At 53.7% G+C, this 25,108-nt stretch overlaps 1 protein-coding gene across 1 annotated transcript in view; it reads left to right on the forward strand.

Annotated features, from left to right (window-relative positions):
* Positions 1–25,108, forward strand: part of NAV1 (neuron navigator 1) — a 179,536-nt gene that overhangs the window by 13,668 nt on the left and 140,760 nt on the right. The window contains exon 3 of the mRNA XM_029935451.1: positions 9,097–9,891. Coding sequence (XP_029791311.1) covers positions 9,097–9,891 — 795 coding nt within the window. The remainder of the gene's footprint in view (positions 1–9,096; positions 9,892–25,108) is intronic.

Below are 25,108 nucleotides of genomic sequence, written 5' to 3' on the forward strand. Positions count from 1 at the left end.
GGGTCAGGGGGGCCAAGGTTTCTCCCTGCTCTTACAGTTGTTGTTTTTTTGTTTTCTTTTGTTTTGTTTTTTTACTTTTTGGCATCAAGGACCTCTTTCAGAACCTGGTTAGCATTATGATATGTCCAGACAAATGGACATATTCACAACACAAAACTTATATTCGATGGTTGGTTTTATGGACCTTCTGAATCCAGTTTGCACACAGATTAAGACGTTCTGATCTTCGGTGGTGATATCATCATAGCGTTGGCCAGACAACCCAGGGTTTGGACTTACATGTTTCCTCATCAGGTTTTTGGGTTTCCTTGGCTCGCAGCGAGGTAATAGGATTAATTACAAATGGGTCAGTTCTGCTCTAAAGCAGAATGTTGAGTAAATGATCTTTGAGGTTCCACTTAGCATTGTGATTCAACGACCTTAAAACAATCTACCATGCACGGGCAGGTCGGTTTTGATTCTAGATTTGCCCACACAGGATACACGCACACAGACAATTGGCGTGTCTCCAGCCAACACATGGGCACAGCTGCGCGCACACAGTTTACCCTCCTCTTCGCCTGCCTGGCGTTCCCCCTCACAGTCCTGTAGTTGCCATGACAACTGATCTGGGCTGGTCCTGGTCTAAGGGCAACGTACCTGGGTGTTGCAGAGCTCATCTGGAGCTCAGTGTGCAACGAACACCGCAATGGATGTGTATGGGACAGTTGCCATGGCAATATACAAGCTAAACACATGTGGGAAACAGCTAAGACTTCTTATCCTGGTCTCTTTATTAGTCCGAGGAGCACAGGGATCTAATTTTAAATGAATGCAATTTCAGGGGTCACCTGGGTGGCTCAGTCAGTTAAGCCTCCGACTTCAGTTCGGGTCATGATCTCACAGTTCATGAGTTTGAGCCCTGCATCAAGCTCTGTGCTGACAACTCAGAGCCTGGAGCCTGCTTCAGATTCTGTGTCTCCCTCTCTCTCTGCCCCACCTCCCTCTCCTTCCTCCCTCTCTCTCTCTATCTCAAAAATAAATAAACATTAAAATAATTAAATGAGTGCAATTTCAGAGTTCTTTAGCTTAGGTGTTTTCCTTCTACCTTTCCTGGCTATAAGGCCATGAGCAAGGGGAGTAGAGATTCTCCGCCTGCATTTCTGCCTAGTTTCTTACATGACCAATGAGAACACATTTCATTACGTGGGAATGTAAGCATTCTCTGAAGTTCACACCGCAAGTCAAGAAAAGAATCGGGACCCCCACAACTTGAGAACAGGGAAGTTCCACAGGGGCCCTGGACTTTTGGGCACTGCCAAGTCCACTGGAAGTGACTAGGACCTCAGGACAAAGGGTGAACTATCAAGGGACTCGTGGTGCTGTACATCACCACAGAGTGACCTTTGTCTTGTCCCCACTCCCAGGATTCTGTGGGCCAGTTTTAATGTGGCTGCACTCCTAGACCCCCATGCAGACCTCAGGTACAGTGGGTGTCAAGGTTACACGGAGCAGGGGTGGGATTAGGCTTGGACCAGATGGCAGGCGGGAGAGCATGAGAGGGCAAGGTTACCAGGTGGTGGAGCCAGAGTAGTGAAGGCCATGAGTACCGTGTGGGGTCTGCACTGGCCTCTATACCACCAGGTTTCAGCCTTGGAGATCCCCATCCTCCAGCTGGGCATGCTGGGCTTCAGGCTTGGGTCTTGTTTCCTTGTATGATAAGAGATGACTTCCCAGGGCCTGCTCTCTACCCTTCCCATTTCACAGGACAGGCAGGCTCATCCCTGCTCCGTCCCCATCCTGTTGGCACAGAGGCTTGCAGGAGAGACATCCAGGCTGCTGTGAACATAGAGGCATGTGGGTTATAGTTTAGAATTTCTCAGCATTTCTACCACCCTAGAAGCTCTCTCTCCCTGAGACAGGCCAGAGGGTAGACTAAGGCCTGTGATCCCTGGCTCCACTCCCAGGCTTTGGTTTGCTGAGCCTCATTTTCTCCAACAGGCAGGCAAATAGCAAATCTCTTCTGAGCTCACACACTCCTGACCATGTGGCCCGTAAGAAAAATTTCCAACCCTTGGGCTCAGAGAGTTTCCTGGAACCAGAGAGGCTTAGCCAGCGCCTTGCAGAATCCATATAAATGGCACAACCAAGATTGCCCTGACAAAGCAAAGGTAGTGCCTGGGCCGGGAGGAAGCTAGAGGATCAATCTGGGACGGCTTCCTGGATGAGACCCTTGGAGGTGTGAGTGAGAGCCGGTACAGCCAGGTTGGACCACCATGTCTGTTGGTCCCTTTTCTTCTGCTGATGGCAGTGAAGGGTGGAGCTCAAATTCCCGTTGGGACTGTCACATGTGTCAGGGAGCCTGAGCTCTGGGGACACCTGGTCTACTCTTGCCTCTGTCTCCCAGACGTGTAGCAAAACTCTCCCCACACCTCTGAGTAGAGCAGAGACAGAGATATCAGGAAGGAGAGGGTCTCAGTTGTGATATGTCCCAAGGTCATTCCCCTGCAGAATTGGAACTTCCCTTGAAGGGACAAAGAGAGGGTGTGCTGGCCTCCCTGTGGCCCAGGGCTGCAGAGAAGAAGAATAGATGTTGTTGGGCCATCATCCCAGGGCCGGATTCCCATTCCAGCACACCAGCTGCAGCGTCTCTCGCCACAGGGTAGAGAGGTCACCGCTGTTTACAATCCCCCACACATTTGGTCTGAGTCACACATTCATTCACTTAATCAGTCGTCATTTACTAGCTATTCCTGAGAGCCCACTATGTGCAAAGAGCTGTGCTGGGTTTTGAGAAAAAAAATTCATCATCAGTAGACCAACCAAAGATGGATCCTTGGGAAACACAAATGAGTGACTAAAAAATGTTGGCTCTGGATATTAGAAAATTATTAAAGGGGCTAAAGCAAACCATGTGGAGGGAGTCAGAGGAGGCATCCTAGAGGATCCATTTGGCCTTAGGAAGGGCCAGGGAGAACAGAAGACTCCAATCCTTTCTCTAAAACCAGCTTCTCCAAAAGTCTTCCCTATTGTGATTGATGACAAGTCCAGTCTTAGGATTGTCCAGGCCAGTTGATACTCAGTTCCTACCACTTGCCGCCACCACCAAAGTCACCACAAAGTCACCACCCACTTCCAAACCACTGTCCTCTCTCACCTTGGTTATTGCTACTGCTTCTGCCCAGGAGCCCAGCAGAGCAGCCAAAGTGACCCTTCTGAGGGAGAAGCCAGGTCATGTCACTCCTCGGCTCCAAACCTGCCAGTGATTCTCATCCTACTCAGAATAAAATGCCACGTCCTCGTAATGACCTAGAGGGTCCTCTACTCACTGGCCTCCAGTTACATCTCAGACTTTGGTGCCTGTCACTGTCTCCTCCTTCCTTTCCAGCCATGCCAGTTTCTTTGTGGTTGTCGCGATGCACCAGGCGCACTCCCCCACAGGGCATTCACGTGGGCTGTTCCCTCTGCCTGGAAATCTCTTCACCAGATATCCATATAAATTGCACCTCTCTTCCTTCAGATTTTTACTGAAATGTCACCTTCTTACTAAAGCCTTCTTTGGCCACCATTCTGAAAATTCAACCCCTGCTCCTGGATATTTTATATACCCCTTCCTGCTTTGTTTACTCCTAAGCACTTCACAGTACCTAACATTTCTGTCCAATGTATTGTCTGTGCCTCGCGTTAGAATGGGACACATTTATGTCTTTGAGCAACGGGGAGCTGGTTCTCTGGATGCAGACAAGATTGTGCTGAGCATGGGCTATTCCAGCAGCCTCTAGCCTGGCCTTATGCACATTTTGAGCACCCAGGAAGTCCCTACTGATGGGTGGAATGATATGGCAGAGAAAAAGGGAAGAAGGAGGTGGGGAGCATGCTGGAGAGCTTTCCACAGAGACATTGGTATTGGAATCTTCCAGGGAGGTGATGAAGACAACCTCATCCTAGGGATCTGATCAGGGCAGACTTACAGAGGGTGCTTGTCACTCAGTTGGCCTGGCCCTGGGTGGGTGGGCTAGACTTGCAGAACCATGTTACTAGGCGCCTAGTCTTTGCTCTCCAGATTATGACTGTGAGCTCAGATATCAAGAAAACTCTTCCCTCTTCCCTGCTCTGACTCGGCCCTTGAGGGGGCCATGTGTGGACTCACTTGCCCACAATCCCTTCCCACAGATCCCCTCTTCTCCCAAGGTCACCTTTCAAGGTCAGTAGGGTAGAGGCAGCCTAAGCTCTCCTTTCTACCTTCTTCTGTCCTCTCTCCCCAGTCCAATGGGCAGTAGACCCCCCCTACAGACAACCTGGGTTGCATCTGTTTCCCCGGCACATGGTGTGAGAATGGCAAATCACACGGCAAGTCAAGCCTTTCCTTGGCTGCCTGCCTATGTCTTCATTCCCCAGATTGCTTTAAGTTCTTGGTCAACACATGTGGTCAAATCACTCATCCCACCGCATCACAGAAACTGCATTGCCTTTGGAGATAGAGGAGTGGGATGTCGAGTGGTTTTGGGGAGCTGGGAGCTGTGAACTGGGAACTTTCATGATTCCAAACCAGCCTCTTTCCCCACCTCCTCTTCGGAGACTGAGCAGGATCCAGTTGCCCTCCACAGGGCACTGACATCACCAGTACCCACTTCCTGCCCAGCCAGGCCTCTTCCTCATCACATAGGGTCTCTCTCATCTGACCATCCCCAGCCTATCTGTTCAGCTGGGGAAAGAGGAAATGGCAGAGTGGGAGGGGTTCGGGGTGGGTTTGGGGATGGTGTGACAGGGCAGGTCCCTCTCTTTTTAGGAATCGCTCTAGGAAACATTCTGCACATATCGGCTTTATCGACTGATGCTGGAATGGCTGTTGCCACGGCAGCAGAGGCTCCCACTGCAGTAGAGGATGGTGGGAAACTCAAGGGATGTGAAAGGAATCAAAAAAGAACCAGAGAGAGGGAAAGGTCGCATTAGGGAGCGTCTGAAAGTTACAAGGTGCCAAGATGACTATTTCTTTTTTAATTAAAAAATGTTTTTATTTATTTGTGAGAGTGAGAGAGAAAGAGCATGAGCTGGGGAGGGGCAGAGAGAGAGGAAGACAGAATCCGAAGCAGGATCCAGGCTCCGAGCTGTCAGCACAGAGCCTGATGCGGGGCTTGAATCCAGGAACTGCGAGATCATGACCTGAGCTGAAGTCTGTCCCTTATCCTCAAGATGACTATTTAAAGAGGCCACCACATGGCCATGGCACTGCCCTTTAGAGAGCGGCAGTGGGAAGATGAGCAGCACCGGGTGGATGGAGAGAGGACTAGCACTCCAGGGGATTAGCACTGAATTAACTCATGAGATGAGCAGGGAAGGTGTTTCCCATCTCATAAACTTGACAGGAGGCCTCAGGTACAGGAGTGAGTTAGAGTGGGGTGTGGAGTGGGGCGAGTGCCTCATTTCTGGACAATCCTTTCTTCTCTAAGGAGGCAAATTTCAGGAGCTGTTTATTGAAGGAAAGGAAAGGACTTGGGATTTGGGGCATAGGATGTCCCTCGAGAGGAGGCACAGAGGAACAAAGAGGACTAAAGAGCAGGAGGGGACGAGGCGGGAACACGGGAGCCAGTGAGAGTGGAAGATGACTGGAAGAAAGGAAGGTCAGGGGCCGTGGGCATCCGGGGAGAGGGGCGTGCAGGTGGACAGAGCAACAAGTGGAATAGTGCTTCATGGCAATTCTGAAGATTAATTTGGCAGGAGCCAACCTACAAACCTACCAGAGCCAGGGGCCACGTGAACCTTGGGAAGAGTGCGTCACGTTTGCCTACAGCAGTACACGCTGGGTGGAATGGACCATGGTGAAAATAATGTTTTTTTCGGTCAGATGGCAACCGGTTATTTTCTCCTTGTCTGCTGAAGAGGAGATGATTTTACATGCAGGGAAAGAACATAGAGACAACAAGCAAAAGCTACTGTACCCTGGCAAATCTGAGAACAAGGATCCCCAGATTCTCGAATTGCTATTTTTAGGAAAGGTGAGGTTCCCGTGTGAATTAGGTGTGTTTCCTGCAAATTAGGGAACGACTTTGGAGTGAGGATGGGGACTTTTGCTGTTTCATTAAAGGGGGCCTTTGGGAGGGGGAAGAAAGGGCGTGGTTACCCAGAGATGTGGCACCAGTGATAGGGTCAGCCCCTTCCCTGAGCTGGGGTCTTGTGTTTGGGCACTAGCAGGAGTCCTCATGTGTGCCCAGAGAGAAAATTTCAGAACCGGCCTCCTCCTTTGGGCACCCTCTGTGCCTGGAGCAAGTTCTGGCATGATACCACTCAAGTCCCGTTAATGATATCTTTACTGTTGATCATTTCCTATCTGAAATCACGAGCCTTAGTGCCACCCCCTGAGTTTCCTAAGCGCCAGACACCGACTCTGAGGCCAGTCTGCATGTGCCCTCTGGACCTTCTGGTAAATTTTTGTACCTAGCCCCTTTCCTCAGCTCCTTTGAGGCCACAGGGTGTGAGGCTGGACAGCCTGCTGCTTCCTGCTCTGCTGGTCTGACCCCCTTGCCTTATTTATACTGCTTAGTATTCCAGGAAGCCTTCACAACCTCCTCCACCTGTCCTGCCTGCCAGCAGTCTCTTACTGCTACCCTCACTCGTATCCAGCACCTACTAAGGATGTGCTGGACTCTGGGGTTACAGCAGTGACTGAGACAGCCAGGGGCCCTGCTCTCCGGGGTTCGGTCTCCCTCTTGTCATTCCTGTAATTAGTATACGCGGACCTGTGTCTCCCTATCTGTGATCAATGGGTTGGTGTATGTGACATTGCTTTTTCACAGGATCAGGATGATTATTTTCCCAGATCTGTATTGTCTATTTTGTATTCTCTGTTAGATACTGAGTGCTTTTATGGTAGAATCCCCATCTTTCTCTGTATCAATCAAGGCCCAGCCAACTGCCCATGCCTCTTACCAAACACCCCTCTGCTGGAGAACTCTATGTTCTTGGTATTGTGGTTAAGCACATCCTCTTGGTTATGATCCCTGTCATCACAGAGTTTATGGTATCTCAGTCCAGCCCTGGGTTTTTGGAAGACAGAGTCCTGGGGACACTATTAGGACCCACAAGTCATCCAGGGTACAAGCCCAATGTATAGCACTCTGGCCTCCAAATCCATTTTACCAACACAGATGCTCCATGCAAGGTGGTGAGAGACAGTTCTGCACGCAGAATGCTCCAGTGCTGGTGGGGGAGGCAGACATGTACACAAATACCTCTCACACCAGGCAGGCTGTGATGATTAGTGCTAGGAGGGGGTGAACCATGAGACTCTGGCACAGGGTTCTTTAAATTCTAAGGGGACAGGCAGGAAGCTAGAGAGGGAGGGTGGTGATGGGTTGGACAGATAATCTGATGGCTAGCACATTTTGGCAAAGAGTTCTTGGGGTGCTTGACTGGCTTTGTTGGAAGACTATGCAAGTCTTGATCTTAGGGTCGTGAGTTCAAGCCCCACGTTGGGTGCAGAGATTACTTAAAAATTTAACTTAAAAAAAAAAAAAAGAGTTCTTAGGGTTGTATAGTCCCCAGTGTGTGGCTGCATCTGGGACCTGCCCCTCCTGGAACAAGCTTTGCTTCCAGAGACATCCCTCTGCTTTCTCCTGTCCCTCACTTCCTTGCCTGAGAACCATATGCTCAGGCAACTTGGCCCTGACTTGGGAAGCCATGGGAAAATGGGCAGTGTCGCCCTCTACTGAGGGACAGCCCTAGGCAAACTGCTGCCTGCTCCATCCCTCTGGCTCTCTACCTTTTCCACCCAATCTTTCTTCCCAGAGCCCAGGTGGGAGGGGGGGAAAGGGCTAGGGAAATGTTGTCTTTTTAAATGGTTCTGCAGTCCCACTTAGGCAGGGACCTGTCCTAAACCTCCAGCTGATTTCCTAGGTTTGACAAAGCGCTTTACAGTTCCAAACCCATTAAGCTGGTATTAGAATCACTGAAAGAGAAGAGAGCAAGCCAAAGGGGTACAATGACTTTGACAAGGTCATGCAGTCCATAGAATGTGAACCTAATCTCCTGATCCCAAGAGTTGGACATTTCCTCCATGCCCTGAGCCCCCTCCCCAGTCAGTTCTGAGCCTGTCTCCCCCGAGCCCCACCAGTCCCATCCCCTTTGCCCTACCTCAGAAGTACCCCCTACCTCAGGAGGGCAGCCGTGAACCTCCGAGGCTGAAGTAAGATGGTACCGGGAGTTTCCAGGAGAGAAATGGCAACGTTTTGGAGTGGGGGCGGGGGAACCAGCAACCTGGATACTATTGCTCCCCCATCTCTCTCCCAACGCCTCTCCCGGACCCCACGACCCCACCTTTCCCTCCGCATCATGAACTGACCTGTCTCAGTCGGTTTCCCCCAGCATCCCACATCTCCTTATCAGATCTTTCCACGGCCCCCCACACTCTGGGCGCGGCAGGAGACTACTGTGCCCTCCGAGAACCTGTCCCGCCTCCGCGTGGAAAGCCAGGAGAAAAAGTGGTGGGATCCTTTATCTACCCCCGACCCCCTACTCATCCGCCCCTGGATCTCTGCAGCAGATACCACCCCCTCCCGAGCCAGAAATAGACACACGCTCACTCTCCCCTACCTCCCTGCCTTGCGCACACTCCTCCCCTCCTCCTGTTTGCTCCTCCGCCTTCCCCTCCCCTTCTTCCTGCGCTCGGAGCTGCAGCCTGCAGCCTCTACTCAAGCTGGCGGGCGGAGTGCCGCGAGGGCGCTGCCCGGCAGTGCTCTGCCCGCAGGACTGACTGGCGGGCAGGCGGAGGGCCGGGATCCGGGCCTCGGAGCACCTCTGAGCGCCCGCGGAGCTGCCGGGCTTCCTTTCTTCCTTTGATTGATCTGTAAATTTTAATTTGTATTTTCCCCGCCCCGCCCCTTTTCCTCCGACCCCGCCCCATCGCTCCTCGGTTTCCTCGCTCTTTCCTCCTCCCCCCTTCCTTCCCTGCGTTTCTTTCCCCTGCGCCCTCGCTCGCCTCTCTCCCTCCTCCCTCGTTTCCTCCCCCCTTCCTCTCCCCATCTTCCTCGGTTTCTTCCGTCCTTTCTCTCCCCCTCCCCTCCCCCGCCTCCTTTTCCCTGCGCTCCCGCCCCCCCCCCTCCGCCCCCGCCGTGCCTGCAGACGCGCGGATCGTCCATGCGCTCCTCGCGGGCAGAATGTTGGGCAGCAGCGTCAAGAGCGTGCAGCCCGAGGTGGAGCTGAGCTGCAGCGGCGGCGGGGACGAGGGCGCGGACGAGCCTAGGGGCGCCGGTAGGAAGGCTGCAGCTGCGGACGGCAGAGGCATGCTGCCCAAGCGCGCCAAGGCGCCGGGCGGCGGCGGCGGCATGGCCAAGGCCAGTGCGGCCGAACTGAAGGTCTTCAAGTCCGGCAGCGTGGACAGCCGAGTCCCCGGCGGGCCGCCCGTCTCCAACCTGCGCAAGCAGAAGTCACTCACCAACCTCTCGTTCCTCACCGACTCGGAGAAAAAGCTGCAGCTCTATGAGCCCGAATGGAGCGACGATATGGCCAAGGCGCCCAAGGGCTTGGGCAAGGCGGGGTCCAAAGGCCGCGACGCTCCGCTTATGTCCAAGACGCTGTCCAAGTCGGAGCACTCGCTCTTCCAGGCAAAAGGCAGCCCGGCGGGCGGCGCCAAGACCCCCCTGGCTCCCCTCGCGCCCAGCCTGGGAAAGCCGAGCCGGATCCCGCGCGGCCCCTACGCGGAGGTCAAGCCGCTCAGCAAAGCTCCTGAGGCGGCTGTGAGCGACGACGGCAAGTCGGACGACGAGCTACTCTCCAGCAAGGCCAAGGCGCAAAAGGGCTCCGGGCCGGTGCCCTCCGCCAAGGGCCAGGAGGAGCGCGCCTTCCTCAAGGTGGACCCCGAGCTTGTGGTGACCGTGCTGGGAGACCTGGAGCAGCTGCTCTTCAGCCAGATGCTGGGTAAGTCTTACCTCCCCGCCCCACCCCTGGCTTTTTCCTAGCCAGCTGCAAGAGAAGGTGTGGGGAGAGCGCAGCCCCCTCCCTTTCTCCTCCTCCTGGTAGGGCTCTCCAGATTTCGGTCGGCTTGTGAGGGGGCACTGGGCCCAGATGTGCAGGGCTGGCCTACCTCCAGATGCGCGTGGCTAAAGTGCACCTTCTTAAAGATGTCACCAGGCAGGAGCCCAGGCTCTGCTCTGGCCTGCTCGAGGTGAGGCTGGACAATGGTGTGGAGCTCACACGTTCTCAGAGCCTGTTAGCTTCCTCGATTTTTAAACCCGGAATCCTAATATGGCAAAATCTGAGGCCGATGGAGGCCTCAGTTGTGTTGTTCTCTGTGCTTGGCGAGAGAACATCCAAGCATTGCTAGGGGAGCGTCCAGTGAGAGCCTGGATCTAGAGGACAGATGTGGGGAAAGCAGATGTGAGGGCTGTTTGGCCCCGGAGCAGAACTGAGGCTCCACTTCCTCTGTGGATCCCCGATGGGAGCGCGAGTCGGATTTCCCGGGTGTGGGGGTTCTGGCAAGGAGACACGTCTGGGGCCAGGGGGCGGGCGGGCGGCCAGCTGCGCGCATCTGGATGTGCGTCCTATACCTCGGCCCAGGCTCTGGCCCAAACCCCTACCCCCCAGGGTTTTTTTTGGAGAGCGTGAAAAGGTCTGGGCTTTCGCGCGGAGACTCCTGGTTGACTGGGAAGTCTTTGCCCCTTGGCTAATGGAAGCCGAGCGGGCGGGAAGGGAGGAACAAAGCTTTCTCGGGCGGAGGAAGCGCAGAGAGCTGCTCCATTGTTCTCGGAGCTTGAGGAGTCTATGCAAAAAAACCCGGAGCGGGCCCCGGAACTGCGCTTGCTTTCCCGGGAGAGCCCTCGCCCTGAGAGGGATAGATCCTGGATGTACCAGACTCTGGGCTGCCGCGCCTCGGGAGCAGGCATGGGTCGCGCCGGGGCCATGGGAGGACGGCGGCAAGGCCTGGAGCCCGATCGGGCCGCCTTGGCTCCGCGGACTTGTTGCGGTGGCTGGGATGTGGGTCCTCAGGCGCCGAGGGACCCGAGCTTCCCGGGTACCAGGCAGGCTGCCCGCCCCGCTGGGGGCTGGGAAGGGGCGTGTCCGTGCGCGTGTGAAGGGGCGGGACCGACGCGGGCTGCGGTCCGGAGACCGGTGGGGTGGATGGAGGGTGGGGGTGTTCGACTGGCAGCACTGGAGAATGCAGAGCCGGAGAAGACTGCTTGGACCTGGTTTTGTCACCCCAGGATCCCCAGACCCCAGAGTGGCCAGCACGGTGAACCGCTGACCTGGGGCAAGAGGCTCTGGGAGCTTTGGATTGAGAGCCTCTCCTAGCAGGCTGCGTGCGGGCTTTGCAGGGGCAATCAGGAGACTGGACAGGGGCAAAGAGGGGAAAAAGCAGCCTTTTCCCTCTGAGAGCCCCTCCAGAAGGTCTCGGGGCTCGGCAGAGACAAGCGGAGATTGGGGGTTGGGGGGCACAGAAGCTGACAGAGCAGCGTCTCACTGCAAAGGCAGAGCGTCACCCCTGCGCTGAGTGCCGTCCTCAAGGAGCTTACAGTCTAATGGAGTAAGACAGACAATGATGAAATAAAAATAATTCCAGACACCGAGATAGCTATGGAGAAAATGAAAGGGGACCCTGTGTTAGAGGGGGGACTAGAAAGGAAAGGTCTCTAAGCTTAAGGAGGTGATAATTGAATTGTGACTGAGGCGAGAGGAGTCACCAGACGGGCGGATTCAGGGAGGAACATTCCCCAGACACTAAGAAGCGGATGTGGATGGGGTGTGGATGGTGCTAGAGGAGAGGAATTGAGTGTCTGACTGTCTCCTGGGGAGAGGAAAGGAGTGTCAGCGACTCAGAAAAGTAGAGGGCACAGCTCTCTTTTCAAGGTCAGGGCTTCACCTGTTTGGAATGACTTAGCCCATCGGGCTGTCCCCAGGCCTGCAAGACGCAGCGCTCTCCCAGGACCTGGCTGCCTGGTTGAAGCCCTCTTAGTTGCTCTTCAAGAGGCAATAATCTCAGAGACCCTGACAGATAGTCCTAGAGCTGACTGGGGATGGAGGTGGAGGGCAGGAGATTGGGGGGAAGGAATGAGCTGGAGTCCCTTACTTCTGTTCAGCAGTTGTCCTTCCCAGAGCACACCTATGCTTCAGCCTCTCTGCAGCCTTGGAGATAGGAGAGAACATCTCCCCACCGCATCCCAGTTGGGGAAATGCAGGGTCAAAAGCCTCTAGGGCCTCAAAGCCACCTCTAAGTTAGAGATGGAAGGCAGGTTCTCCTTCTGATCCCTGGCTTCATTTGGGAGGCCCAATTGAGAAAGGGGGATCAGCAGGTCAAGAGGGCCCTGACCAAAGCAAGTGTCCCTGGACATAGGCCACCAGCCTGCCCTGATGACCTTGTAGAAGGGCTGAAGGGCTAAGATCTCTGGTGCGGGCAGTGGAGTGGAAAGTCTGGCAATCATGCTGGACTGTTTTTAGGGCTGTGAGGACCCAGGTGGGGATGGGGCATACAGGTGGGTGCTAGGGGGACAGCGCTTGGCATCACAGAGTGGTGGGGAGGGGAGGGAGTGGGAGCTGCTGTCTTCAGGTAAAACCTCTCTTCTGTGTGAAGGTGGGAGTTGGGGTGGAGGGGAGACTGATCTGTTTGGGGGCCAGGGGACAGTGGAGCTGGGTCAGTCTCTCCAAGCCTATGAAGATGTTCCAGGGTGTCAGGACTGGCCTTCCTTGGAGAGCAGGGTAGCTTCTGAGGAGAAGAATGGCTGCCTTGATGCCTCAGGATGTTGAGTAAAAACACAGAGTATTTGTTCCCTACCTGGGAGGCTGGGGGTCAAAGGTTACACACTCCTTGGCACCATCCCAGACCCAAGAAGCTGCCAAGACCCAATTTCTTGGAGGGGGTTGGGGATAGGGGAGAAGGGATGAGGCAGCCCTGAATAAGAGCCTTTCTGGAATAAAAGAGAAGAGCTGAAATTTGATCATTCTCTTCCCAGAAATCAGCTGGAACCCAGATGGTCTAGGCAGGCTCCCTACCCCTTCCCTTGCTTTGGAAGCTGCCAAATAACTAGGGTCCCACTGGGGAACCCTGGAAACTTGGAAGGCTGAGGGGTAAGTGCCCAGGGGAACATGGGCCAATCCCAGCAATCAGATAGATGCCTTTGGACCCTGGTCGATAGCCTACATCAGGCAGTTTGACTCTGAGAGGAAATGTCACCAGGCCTTGAATGAACCAGGGGCAGGGTCAGAGGCTGCAATCTTGAGTTCCCTGTCTGGAAGTTCTAAGCTCTGTGACCTCCCCTGGAACTCAGTTTCCCTATTTGTGAACGGAAGAGACCCTGCTCCCCCATGGCTCTTCCCTACCTATAGGGGTGGGAAGGGGGATGCAGATTAGGGTGATCAGACCTTGAAAATGTCCCAGGCCATTTAAATACAAAATACCATCCCAAACCACACACTCTTTCTGCCTCATCAGCCCTGGACCTAAGGATCTCAAAGCAAAAATCAGTCTGTTGGGCCCCCACACATTCAGTTTCCCTTTCTTCAACCCTCTAGGCAAAGGGACAAAATAGAACAGCTAAGGCAGCCCAAGGTCAGGGTGTAAAGGAGCCCAGGCCTCTGGAGTTCCTAGTCCCACTTCCTCATGGTGTCTGGACCCTTGTGAGGGGTTGCCATGACAACAGTTAGGCCCTCAGTCGCTGAGGGCAAACAGAAGAGGGGAAGGAAGTCCAGGAAGTCATCCATCTCTAAGCCAGTTGGTTGATGTGGGTTTTGGAGGAGTGGTGAGGGTGGAGTGTAGCTTAGAGCATGTGTTCTGGGACCCTTTGAATAGGGGGAGGGAAGAAATTACTTACTTTTTCTTCAGTGTCCTGGGTGTCAGTCTGGGTGGGTAGAAGAGTTACAGTGAGTTCTCCAGAAAAGAACTGATGCCCAGAGCAGATAGGTGATTTGCACAGGCTCACGCAGCACACTCAGGTCAGCGCCCAGGGCCACTCCACAGCCTGCCCGGGAGCTCCCTGGAGGCCTAGCAGGAGCAGAGGACAAAGCTAAGCTCACTAGCCTTCCCTTGGGCACAGCAGTTCACCGGAGTGTGCTTGTAGAGTCACAGGCTGAAGGAAGGGCTGTGGCGAGGTGTGGCAGGTGAGCATGTATGTGGAGAAGAAATTGGCATAGAACCTTCCAGCTCTGAGGCCTCCTGCCTTCCTAAAGCTTAGCACTGAGGGGAACATTTCTTTTCTCCCTGCTCTGAACTTTTCCTTCTCGGTCTAGGCTCTAGTGTCCTTGAGGGGCCCCAGCCGGGTCCTGGTCCTATCCATTGGGCATTGCCGTGTTCTCACTGCTGTAGCAAAGCCCTTCTCTTCACGTGGCAGCCACAGCTCTGCTTCTGAGAATAACGGATGGATGGCTGAGTAGGTCTTGGGGTTAGTTCTCTGTCTACTCTGGGGAGACAGGCAGATGGAACAGAAACGCCTGGAGCTTCTCTGCTTCCCTGAAGCGTAAACCAACCCAGAGAGATAGATGCCCATCATCATCAATGGTGGCTGAACCCCAGGCCATGGGCCCCTTCTAGACTGAATGGGTAACGGGACCAAGTCACCTGGAATCCTGGAGTATTTTCTGATGCTTCCCATTTGTTCCACCCCCACCCCCACACACATCTGCTCCTGTGGCTACAGCAACCCCCCCACTGCCGTGTCCTGTCCCCAACCCTAGGCAGTCAGCACCAGATACTTTCTCCTGCTAACTTCTGATCTCTCCCCTCTCCACAACGCTCCCTCCACACACGCATACCCATGCCTCACAGCCTCTGACCCCAAGGACTGAAGGTACAGGTTGCCTTCTGGGGTTCAAGGGAGAAGCAGTCCTGCCTTGACCAGGCTGAGCAGAGTCCCCAGGGTTCCTAACTGCAGCTTAGCACCCTGCCGCCATCCCCCCCACACCCCTGCAGCACACTACAGTGTCTCCTCGTACAACCAGGGAGAGAAAAATCCCCTTCCCGGTGCAGAATTCTCCACCTCCCCCACCCTGGGATTTCACGGAACCACAGAATGGAAATTGTCTAGTGAGCCACCCACCTAAAGCTGAAGTGAATCCCTCTATCGCATCATAGGCAGGTGGGTGTTCTGTTTACACACTCCTAGTGACAGAGGGCTCACTACCTTATCTTCTCGGAAAGCACTCATTATTGGAGAGCCTGTTGAGCTAAGATTCTTCTTTCTGAGGATTTCCACCCATGGGTCCAAACCTGATGTCTGGATCCTTCCAGGTTAAGCTAGCTTGCCTTTCACAGATCCCCCCTCTTATATTTGAGGTCAGCCACATATCCATATTCCACAGCATCTTTTCTCCCTTTGTCACTTCCTTTACTTTTCAGTCCATCTGTCTTTTTTTTTGGAACAAGGCTTGATAGGAAGAGAAGCTGATCCATCACCCTGATTCCTGGGCTCAGCAGAGTCCTGCTACCCACCTGGACCCCACCCCCACCTGCTCATAATATCTGCAGCTCGGCACCTGGCTGCTTGCTCTCTGGGTCCAACCTGGCCTCCTCCCCACAGTTTTCTCCCGCTGCCTGGAAACCCTGTGCTAGCTAGCCAGAAGAGGGGAAGCAGACTCCACATGGTTCTCATTTGCGATGGCTGACCTCCTCCCACACCCTGTTTGGATTACCCAGATGCGTTTGAAGTCCCTGGAGCCTGCAGCCTTCCCCCTCATGCACAGGAAGGGCCGAGGGGCCAGGCACAGCTCACTGGCCATGCGTGGGCATGCTCTGGCCATAGAAGCCCCTGGAACACTGGGTCAGCCTTCAGAGTGTACATCATCTCTGACACCTTCCTTCCCTGTTGCTCTTGGGGACTGGTCTTCCTGGAGGGAGACAAAACCAGAGCCCCCTGGGTTTAGTTCTGCCTCGCTCAGTGCACACAGGTCCCTCTTCCTTCTGACCAGCAGGGATCAAGGTACAGACTAGGAAGGTGACCCAGGAACTGTTTCTGGCTCCCAGCTGGAGGCTGAGGGAGGATTAGCGTTGGGCCAAGGCTGTGTCCCGCATGGTCATGGCTGTGGGCTAAGTGTGGGCACAACACGTGTGCCTGGAATAAGTGGGATGGGTCAGGGCTTTTCATCTTTCATCAGCACCTCTGCCTCTGGCAAAAGGGGCAAATTGCAGGGGTGGGAAGCTAAGTGGAGGAGAATGAAGACCTAGCAGGAGCCAAGCCCCCAGACCCAGGCCTGTTGTTGTGGTGCAGTGGGGGTGGGAGAGCATGGAACACAGCCCGGCCATAGGCTACAGGTTCACACCTGAGAGCTTTGGCTCCAGCAGGTTCCAGACTCTCGATGCCAGCACTGTCGTACATCGTGCGTTTGACACACAGTTCTCCAAGTCAGCTCCAGCCAAACCTCAGCAAGGCGGCCAGGGCTCTGCAGGGACTGGGCCTTGGTCTGGGCAGTCAAGTCTATTTTAGACATCTCAATGACATACTTCAGGGCCACTGCAGCAGGCGGGTTCTCTGCAGCCCTCTAATTCCTGGGTCGCAGCTCTTGCTCTGAATTTGTCAGGTTGCTCACTCATTTGCTCTGGGGATGTGGAAACCGAGAGCTAGCCCGATCCAGCAGACCCACAGTGTGCTGTCCGTGCTCCCAGTGTTGGTCCCCAGGGAACCCAGGGTTGTCTTCTCGGCTATATGGTTAGGGTGTTGCCTGTTGGGTGTGATCTGGTCTGGGAGGTGGGGTAGTGTCATATGCCCCAGGCGTCAACATGGAGAGCCAGATTGGAAACTAGGACCTCAGGCTGGGTAGGAGGGTAGCGCACATTGAGGAGCAAGACTTAGGAGTGCGTGTGGCAGTCCTGGGTTGAGATGGGATGTGGCATCTAGCCAATACCCCTAAGATGAAGTTGGGAGTCAGGGTGTGAACACAGGGTGTGCAGGGCTTAGCATATGTCTCGTGGAGTGTTCACTGTCCTCCGGCAAATATGCATGTGCTAAAGGGGCATTTGTGTGCACGTGTCCTGTATAAACAAGGACTGGACAGGTTGGAAAGAGTCTGAAATATGACCATGGTGGAATGGTTTCCCTCAAATAGACCCCCAGGCAGAGGCCACAGGGGTTCAGTCTCCCCGGCTTCTCTCCCAGAACAGCACTATGACCGCTGGTGACTCCTTGGATTCTCAGGACACAGGCTCCCTTTTGCCTTTGGTGTCTGGCTAAATGGGCCCTTCCCTTTGCGGGGAGCTGGCAGCCACCCAGGAGGCCTTGGCTTTTCTCTGCGGGCTTCGTAAGCTGCCACAGGGCCTAGGAATCCCACCATCCACGCTGAGGAGCTCGCTCCTGGAAGCTCTGACAGCTGACTCTCGTGGGGGGGAAGTGGACCCAGAGAATACGATAATCTAATGAGAATAACTTCACTTGGTGTAGAAGACGCATTGTTCTTGTTCCTTATGTGTAATAAGTCATTTAATGCTCATAGTAATCCTGTGATCCGTAGGTAATCTGCCCAAAGCTAGAAGAGCAAGTGAGCAGCAGAGCCAGGATTTGAACTTACCCCAGATGCCGTGCTGCTACCAGGAGCCTCAGGACCCTTCCCACCCCTTAGAAGCTGAATTTCTTTCCAGTGAGTGGAGGCTTGGGACCCTGCTCGCTAGCTTCTGATAGGCTAGAGTGGAGGTGAGAAGGATCACGATCCTTCCTGCACCAGGCAATGGTAGCAGATGCTGGGACAAATTCGGAAAGGCCAAGGAGAGCAGGAGTCGGGACGTGGGGCAAGTGTGTGCCTGAGTGCAGTGGGTGAGGAGGGTAAGCTCTGGAGAAGTGATGTGGTTTTGAAAGAAGGTTGGGATCCCAGCATCAGAGGTGGAAGGGACTGGAAAAAGCAGGGGGGAGGTGAATGAGGGGCTTGATCATGGGGTCCTGTCTACTGGAAGAGAGGTGGAACGGGAAGTGAGAGAATGACACTGGACACGCAGGTCCAGAGGGGGCATGACGGACGGACCCGAGTGGAGTGCACTGGGGCTTGACCGTAGTCTCTGGGCAACATTTGAACAGAGGAGAGCAATCAAGGTTTGCCCCAAAGGACCTCCAAAAGAATCCTGTGCTCACTGGTCCTTTGGAGAAGTTACTGTCTGATGAGATCAGCCAGCCCAGGGCTGCTCAAGCTCTGCATCTGTTTGCTTGAGTGAAGATTGCCCTCGCTGCCCCCACGGAGGCCCGAGGCATGGAGAGAGAGGACGGCTTGATGCCCAGAGATTGTCCCTCTGATTAGCAGCAGCTCTGATTAGGCCTGAGGTACAGCTAGCTCTCTGCCTTGCCCAGGGATCGGCTCTGCACCGCCCCAGGCCTGGGGAGTGCCCACAGCAAGCACCAACCAGACTGTACACAACTGAACCAATCTGACAGTAGGCAGAGGAGTATTTTGTTCACGTACAATTCAGAGACAAGGCATAAGTAGGATATGGGCCACATTTCAGCTCCTAGCTCACTTGTCCCGTCCAGGATGCCTTCTGAGGGAGTTGGAAGTTGGGGAGCTATTTAAAGGAACCAGAAACACTTGGCACAAGGGGAGATGCATTGCTGTCATCCAGCTTTGCTTGGGTGGAGGAAGAGGACTGGATTGGGACTAGCTGGCTAGGTGTCCTCGGAGCAGATGGTCCTTCAGGGACTGAGGGGAACAGCCTTCCACCGTGAGGTAGAAGGACCCACAGGGAGTTAGGGTGCCCTGGCGAAGGATTAGGAACCTTACCCTCCACTCAGATCTTTATCTCCCTCTGTTCTCTGCGATGCTGCCAGACTGTCCCAGTGGCTGAGCCCCGGATGTTGCCGTGGGGTTCTCTTGTTACAGGAGCCAGGATGTTTTGTCATAGAGGACTTGGTTTTTTCCTGGCATCTGGGTATCCCCAGGAGGTGTGGTCCTGGAATTCAGGGGTTTCCTTAGCAGCAGTCAATACTGTCCTACATGGAATCTCCCTGGCCTGGATGGTGACGTGGTGTCCAGGGACTGCTGTGGTGCTCAGGGCATGGCTTCCCTGTCATCCTGTCCCTTTGCAGCAGCTCCAGGGGCCAGGTCATGGCAGCAGAGAAGGCAGCAGTCCCACCTAGGACAGCGAGACTAGCCGCTGCTAATGCCACTGCCCCCACTGCTGTGAAGGACAGCAACAACCACGAAGGGCAGCCTTCCTCGGTGCAGGGGCAAGACTCCACCCTGTGCTGTGTGACACGCTGTGCACCCGGTTAGCTTTGCTCACTGCAAAAACGTGTAGTGGCTGCCCCTGTTCTTGCTGGCACCATGAAGGTGCTCCTGGGCTCCCAGGAGTGCCAGGGCAAGGACTCCCTGCTGGGCGCCTCTGCTTAGTTTATAGTTTTGGGGCTGCCGAGGGCCTGGCTGCTGGGTTCGGGCTCCCAGGAAGGTAGCACTCGGTGCCTGAGACTTTAATTGAGGCCTCAGGCTATGCAGGTAGGTCAAAACTCTTCTTCCTGAGGATCCATGGTGGACTGTTTAGTGCTCACATACAGTGGTCACTGGAGATTTAGCAGAATAATGACTGGCATTTATTGAGCACTCACTGTTTGCCAGCTGTGCTTAATGCTTTGTAGTATAAACCCATTTCATCCTCACAATGAGGTATTAATCAAGGGTCACATGCAAAATATTTCACAATTCTCCCAGGCTGCGGAACTGGAGGAATCCTGGGGGCCCTCTGTTATGCCAGATGGTAACTCTGCGGATGCTGAATTGTGGGGATCCCAGAGGAAGACCCCCATGACCAGGGTGGCAGGAGAAGCAGCTGAGGGCCCAAGGAAGTGCATAGTTTGCCTACTGGCGTGGGAATGCTTTGTGTTTTTTAACAGCCACTGTGCCCCTCCTGGTGCATTTCTGTTGTTGCACAAGACTGAGGTATGCGGAAACTCAGAGGAGTCCAAGAGAGGCCACACAGCTTGCTTGAGGTCACACGGCAAGTTCATGGTAAAGCTGAGATTCAACTGAGGCTTGATTCAGGTTCATCCATTTCAGCATAGACTCCACTGCCTCTTGCACAACAAGTAGGATCTTTCTGCTTCCCGTGCCTTCCAGACATTCCAGAACCTTTAGGCTGAACCAGTCTTGCAGTGGGCCTGAGACCCCAGGTCTGTAAGAACGTATTCTCTCCTGCCTGGGCAAACATTCCTCAGACTCCAACTATTGGCCCAACCTCTGCTTCGCAAGGCTCTCAACTGTCTAGTCCAGGAAGCAGACCACAGATGGGCGACTGTGATACAGCGTTATGGCTGGCACTGTGACAGGGCAGTGCCCAGAAGCTGCAGGAGGGCTCTTGGGGAGACGGCCTTCCTAGAGGACATGAGGGATCAGCCCATGATGACTAGAATGATCAGGAAGAATTAGAGCCCAAAATATCAGCCTAGGACAAGCTCTTCCTCTTGTCTCTGTGACTGTAATCCTGGATCTGTCACTCTTTTTTCCTTAAATTTTTAAATGTTTATTTTTGAGAGAGAGACAAAGAGAAAGAGAGAGAGAGAGCAGGGGAGGGACAGAGACAGAGGATCCAAAGCAGGCTCTGTGCTGACAGCAGAGAGCCCAATACGGGGCTCAAACTCATGAACCTGAGCCGAAGTCTGACACTCAACCAACTGAGCCACCCAGGTGCCCCATGGATCTGTCGCTCTTAACTGTGGATCTTGAATAAGCCACTTAGTACCTCCACCTCGGCCTCCTTGGTGGTAACACAGGGGTCAGACTTCCAGCTCCCAGCTCTGGGAAGATGCCTTGAGACCTGACTGTGTGGAAAAGCGCAGGCGCATGGCTGATGTTGCAGATTCAGCCCTATCTGCCTTTCAGGGCATGGCTTTTCTTTTCCTGTCTTGTCCCTGCCCTGGCCAGTAGCCCCTGATTTCTAGATTAAATTTTCCAAAGTGCTGCATCTTGAAGGTGGAGAGTTAGCTACATAGAAGATCCAAGGACTCACAATAGTAATATCTATCATTTATTATGTGTTATGTATCAGGCACTGTTGTAAGCATTTTACATATATTAACTCACTTAGCCCTAGAACAACCTAGTGGGTTAGGGGCTATTTTTATTCCCACTTTACTGATGAGGAAACTGAGAGGTTAAGCCACTTCCCCAGGGTTACACACCCAGGAAATCGAGGGGCTTGGGTATGACCGACCTCCAGGCAGCGCGGCTCAAGCACCTGTCTCTTAAGCACTGTGCTCTAGGGCCTCTCACTAATGGAGAGCATTGGCGCAGGGTCCACAGGCATGGCAAACCCTCTTGGGCAGCTGCCCACATCCTTCATTCCAGAGGGGTCCCCCCATTCTGATGGCCCCTGTAGAAGAATGGTGGCACGGGGAGCTGGGAGCCAAGCACATTCCCCGGACCTTCTTGGGTACTTGCTGCCAGGCGGTGGACAGTTTGTGGAGTCTGTGGTTGATACACTTTCTATGCCGTCTGTGTTCACTTCTCCACCCTGCACACTGGCCCTAGCAGTCTAGAGGGGCCAGCACAAAATGTTATACAGAGGACAGGTATGCATCAAGGTTCTGGTGTCTGCCCTTGGCCTGGAGCTCTGGAACTTGACTGCGTGGAGTAATGGAAATTGTCGTGCATGTTCAGATAAACTCTGTTGCCTACTAGCTGGCTGTCCTTAGCCCTCTTTGAGCCTGTGCCTCTTTGAGCCTCTAGAATGAGGCTTATACCCACGATATGGGGGTAATTGTGAAGATTAAATAGAAGAGAGTAGAGAGCACCTGTCATATCCCACATGATTGTTAGAGTTAGCTCTGTTGCTTACAGACACCCTGTCTTTCCTTGTCCTGATCTCCCTGGCTCTGCAGACCCCAGTGTCAACCAGGGATCCCAATGGCTTCATTCATAGATTGGCTCATTATTGACCCTATTTCATTCCAGCTCCGGTATATTTGTTCAGACTCTTGGTTGTACGTGTGGAAGACCCCCTGGAGGCAGCTTAAGCCAAAGGGGGAGTTTATTATAGGACACAGACACAGAGCTGTCTGGCAGCGATCAGCCAAGTTTCCAGGGTGAAGGAAACTCGCTTTATTTGAGTACCTTCACCTGCTGGCTGTTCTTGCTCTCTGCTCTGTTCTGCTTCAAACATCTGATTTAGCTTTTGTACCACAGACTGGCATTTCTGCCCCCAGCTCAGGTGGCAGAATGTGGATGCCCACAACTCTGTGCCTTCCCTGTCCAAGACATCAGCCAGTCTCCCCTCAGGGGTGCCGGCTGGGCTCTGCCTGAGCCATCACAAAGGAGAGAGGAGAAGCACATTCTCCAGAAATTGACTTTGTCAAAAGTTTTTAAGGTAGTACATAAGCCTGGTGGTGATTTAGACTTTGATGAAAACAAAATAGCAAAAACAGTATGAAAAGAAAGGTTGAGCCAGAAGTGGATGTAAAGAAGGTCGTCAAAGGTTGTTCAAGTTCATTACCCACCCCTAGGCCTTAACTCAGGACGTGGATCCTGTCTAGATCAGGGTGAAACCTGCAATGTCCTCACCTCTGGGTAGGGATGGGGACCCTGCCCTGACCCATAGCTTCACTCTGGGCTTATCTGTCCCCTCTCCACTCCCAGGGCCTCAGAAATAGTTCTACCCTGTCCCTAGTCCTTGCATTGACCCACAGCCCCTCTGGTGGTCCTTGAAAGGCCCTTCCAAGACTGAGGCATGAAATCCACCCCAGTGGCCTGTAAACACACAGCTGGAAGGACATCTGGGGAGAAATGAGGCCAAGACCTCCTGGCTCCTTCTGTTTTCTCAGGGGAGAACAGGTGGATGAGTCTGATGCTAACCCATTATTCCCACAAGCCTGAGGCTTAGGCCAGAGCACCAGGGCGAGGGGAGGCTCCTTGGCTTTGCTTTAGGTTTGGGATGTCCAATGGGGGATGGGAAGGAATTTGCCACAGAGGATCTAGCCCTGCTTCTAAGCCAGAGGAACTCATTCTGGCCTAGGGCTGGGCAGGGGCTGGATTTCTGCCATTTTCTCACATGCCGCGTAGAGATTAGGTTTTCCACTGAAATTCTGTCTCTGAATCACAATCGTAAAGTCCCCAGCTTCTCAACTTAAGCTGTTTGCAGCAGCTCCATCTATCCTAAGCCATCACCCTTCCCTTCCTTGGGTCCTGGGAGGAAGGACACAGAATTATAGTGGTCAAATGCACAGAGTATGGAGTCAGTCCTGAGTTCAGATCCCGCCTGGTATTGGCCAGCTTTGAGACCCTGGGCCAGGTATGCTCCCTGAGCTGCATTTTTCCTCTTCTGTTAAATATGTCAAATAATAGCCATCTCATAAGATTGCTACCAAGATTGAATGAGATAATGAGCACAATGCCTGGCACCTACAGACACTCAATAAATGATGGTTTTGCAGTATTATTTCATTATCGTCTGTGACCCCCACAATATGAGGGGGGAGAGGAAGGAGACATGACCCATGTCCTTCGGGAGCCCCTAGTCTGACAGCAGAGACATAGGCCTTGCCCTCAGGAGCCCCCATCCTGCAGGGGGGGACTCTGCTCTAGGCTTAAGGACCCACCTGTTAGGTGGGGAAACAGGGGTATTGCCCTCAGGGAGCTCCCTTTCTGGTGGGGGAGATTCAGCCCCTGTGCCTGGAGTCCCCAGGCTGTTTTCTTCGGATCCCTGTGTTTCCCTGGGCCCTTCCTCCTGAGACTGAGCATGCCCTCAACTGTCCCCTTTGCCATTAGCCTCCCACCAGCCCACCCACCTCCTCCATTCCCACCTCGGCCAGGCCCATCATCTCCGGGATGCCCCTTTCTCTGCTTTTGGTGTCCTTGGGCCCTGTGTCTGTCATGCTGTCTCATCACTGCTGAGTTAGTTCACCAGATGACTCGTTTGTAGGGCTTTTCTGTGTGTGCTGAGCAAGTTCTCAAGAAGCATCTCCTCCAGGATGCTCGTTTCTTTCCAAACACCGCCCAAACTGCAGACACAAAAATTAGACATGTCAGTTTGCATGCCGGCTGCCTTAAATTTGCATTCGATTAAAAGATGCCAGCACCTTCCCACCCACATTTCTTCCATCCCTACCTTCCCCTCTCCAGAGTGTACCCCCCCCTTCTCCCAACCCTCTTTGGGTTGTGCTCAGGGCACCCTCCAACAAGGCCCCTCTGCATTGCCTTGGCCACTGCCACGGATCTGCATGACACTCTGTACTTCTGGCCTCTTTTCTGGGGTTGGCTCTGCAGATTTTGCCTAGGTACAGCCCGCTTTCATTGTGACTCCAACACTGTCAGTTCCCAGAGCTTATTGTGAAGGGTTCAGCTGCCTGTAGCTAGGGCTCATAGTGGGGGGTAGGGAGGGTGATGTTGGCTCTCTGTCTCCATTGTCACTTGCTACCGGCATCGTCATGTGCAAGAAAAGCCCAGGTGCAGAATAACCTTTGAAAAGCCTTCTCTCCTCCAGTCTCTGTCTCTGGAAGGATGCGGGCATGAGGGCAAGAGCCATGGGTGAGCACATAGAGGCCTTCCCTCCTGAGGACAGCTGGGTTATTATCACTCCTTCCTTGGCTGATAGACCAGGCTGAAACCAGGGTGAGTGCTCAGAACTCCCGGCTTCATTTCTGTAGGCACACTGTGCGAGAATTCATTAAAAGGCCAGAATTGCCTGTGCCTCCTGCCCACTCCCAGCCTGAGAGCAAACCTGCTGAGGTTTGGAGTTTCTACCATCAACATTGCAAACACACTTATCTCTCATTTATCCGTGCCAATGTGCCAAAAGCTTAAAAAAAAAAATCCGTCTGTCTTGAACTACTCTCCTTGAGATTTTGGGGATAACAGTTTTACTTTTCTGGTTTCTTTTGGTCCCTTCTGACTATCACGGGTATCCATTTCAATTCCTTAAACTCATGTGTAAAAGAAGAGAAGAAGCAGGGAGCTCTGAGTGGGCTGGTGAAGGCCACCTATCAAAGGTAAATCCCGTTTGAATAGGGATCTGGGGCCAGAGGGAAGAGGTTGCAGAACTGAGAGAATGGGGCTCCAGATTCCCTCCACTTTACAAGCCACCTTCCTGATCCCTCCACTCCCAGCTCCCCGAGACTCCTTTGCTCTGCCCACGGCCGGGGCTGGCGTGGCCAGCACCTCTTTCTCTATCTCTTGCCTCCTTCTTGCTTCCCAGCTCTTACATGTTCAGGGAATGCAAACTGACACTAGCATCAGCCCAAGCCAGACATAATTG

Source organism: Suricata suricatta, chromosome 3 (genome assembly GCF_006229205.1).
Source record: "Suricata suricatta isolate VVHF042 chromosome 3, meerkat_22Aug2017_6uvM2_HiC, whole genome shotgun sequence".
In the NCBI taxonomy this organism is placed as follows: Eukaryota; Metazoa; Chordata; class Mammalia; order Carnivora; family Herpestidae; genus Suricata; species Suricata suricatta.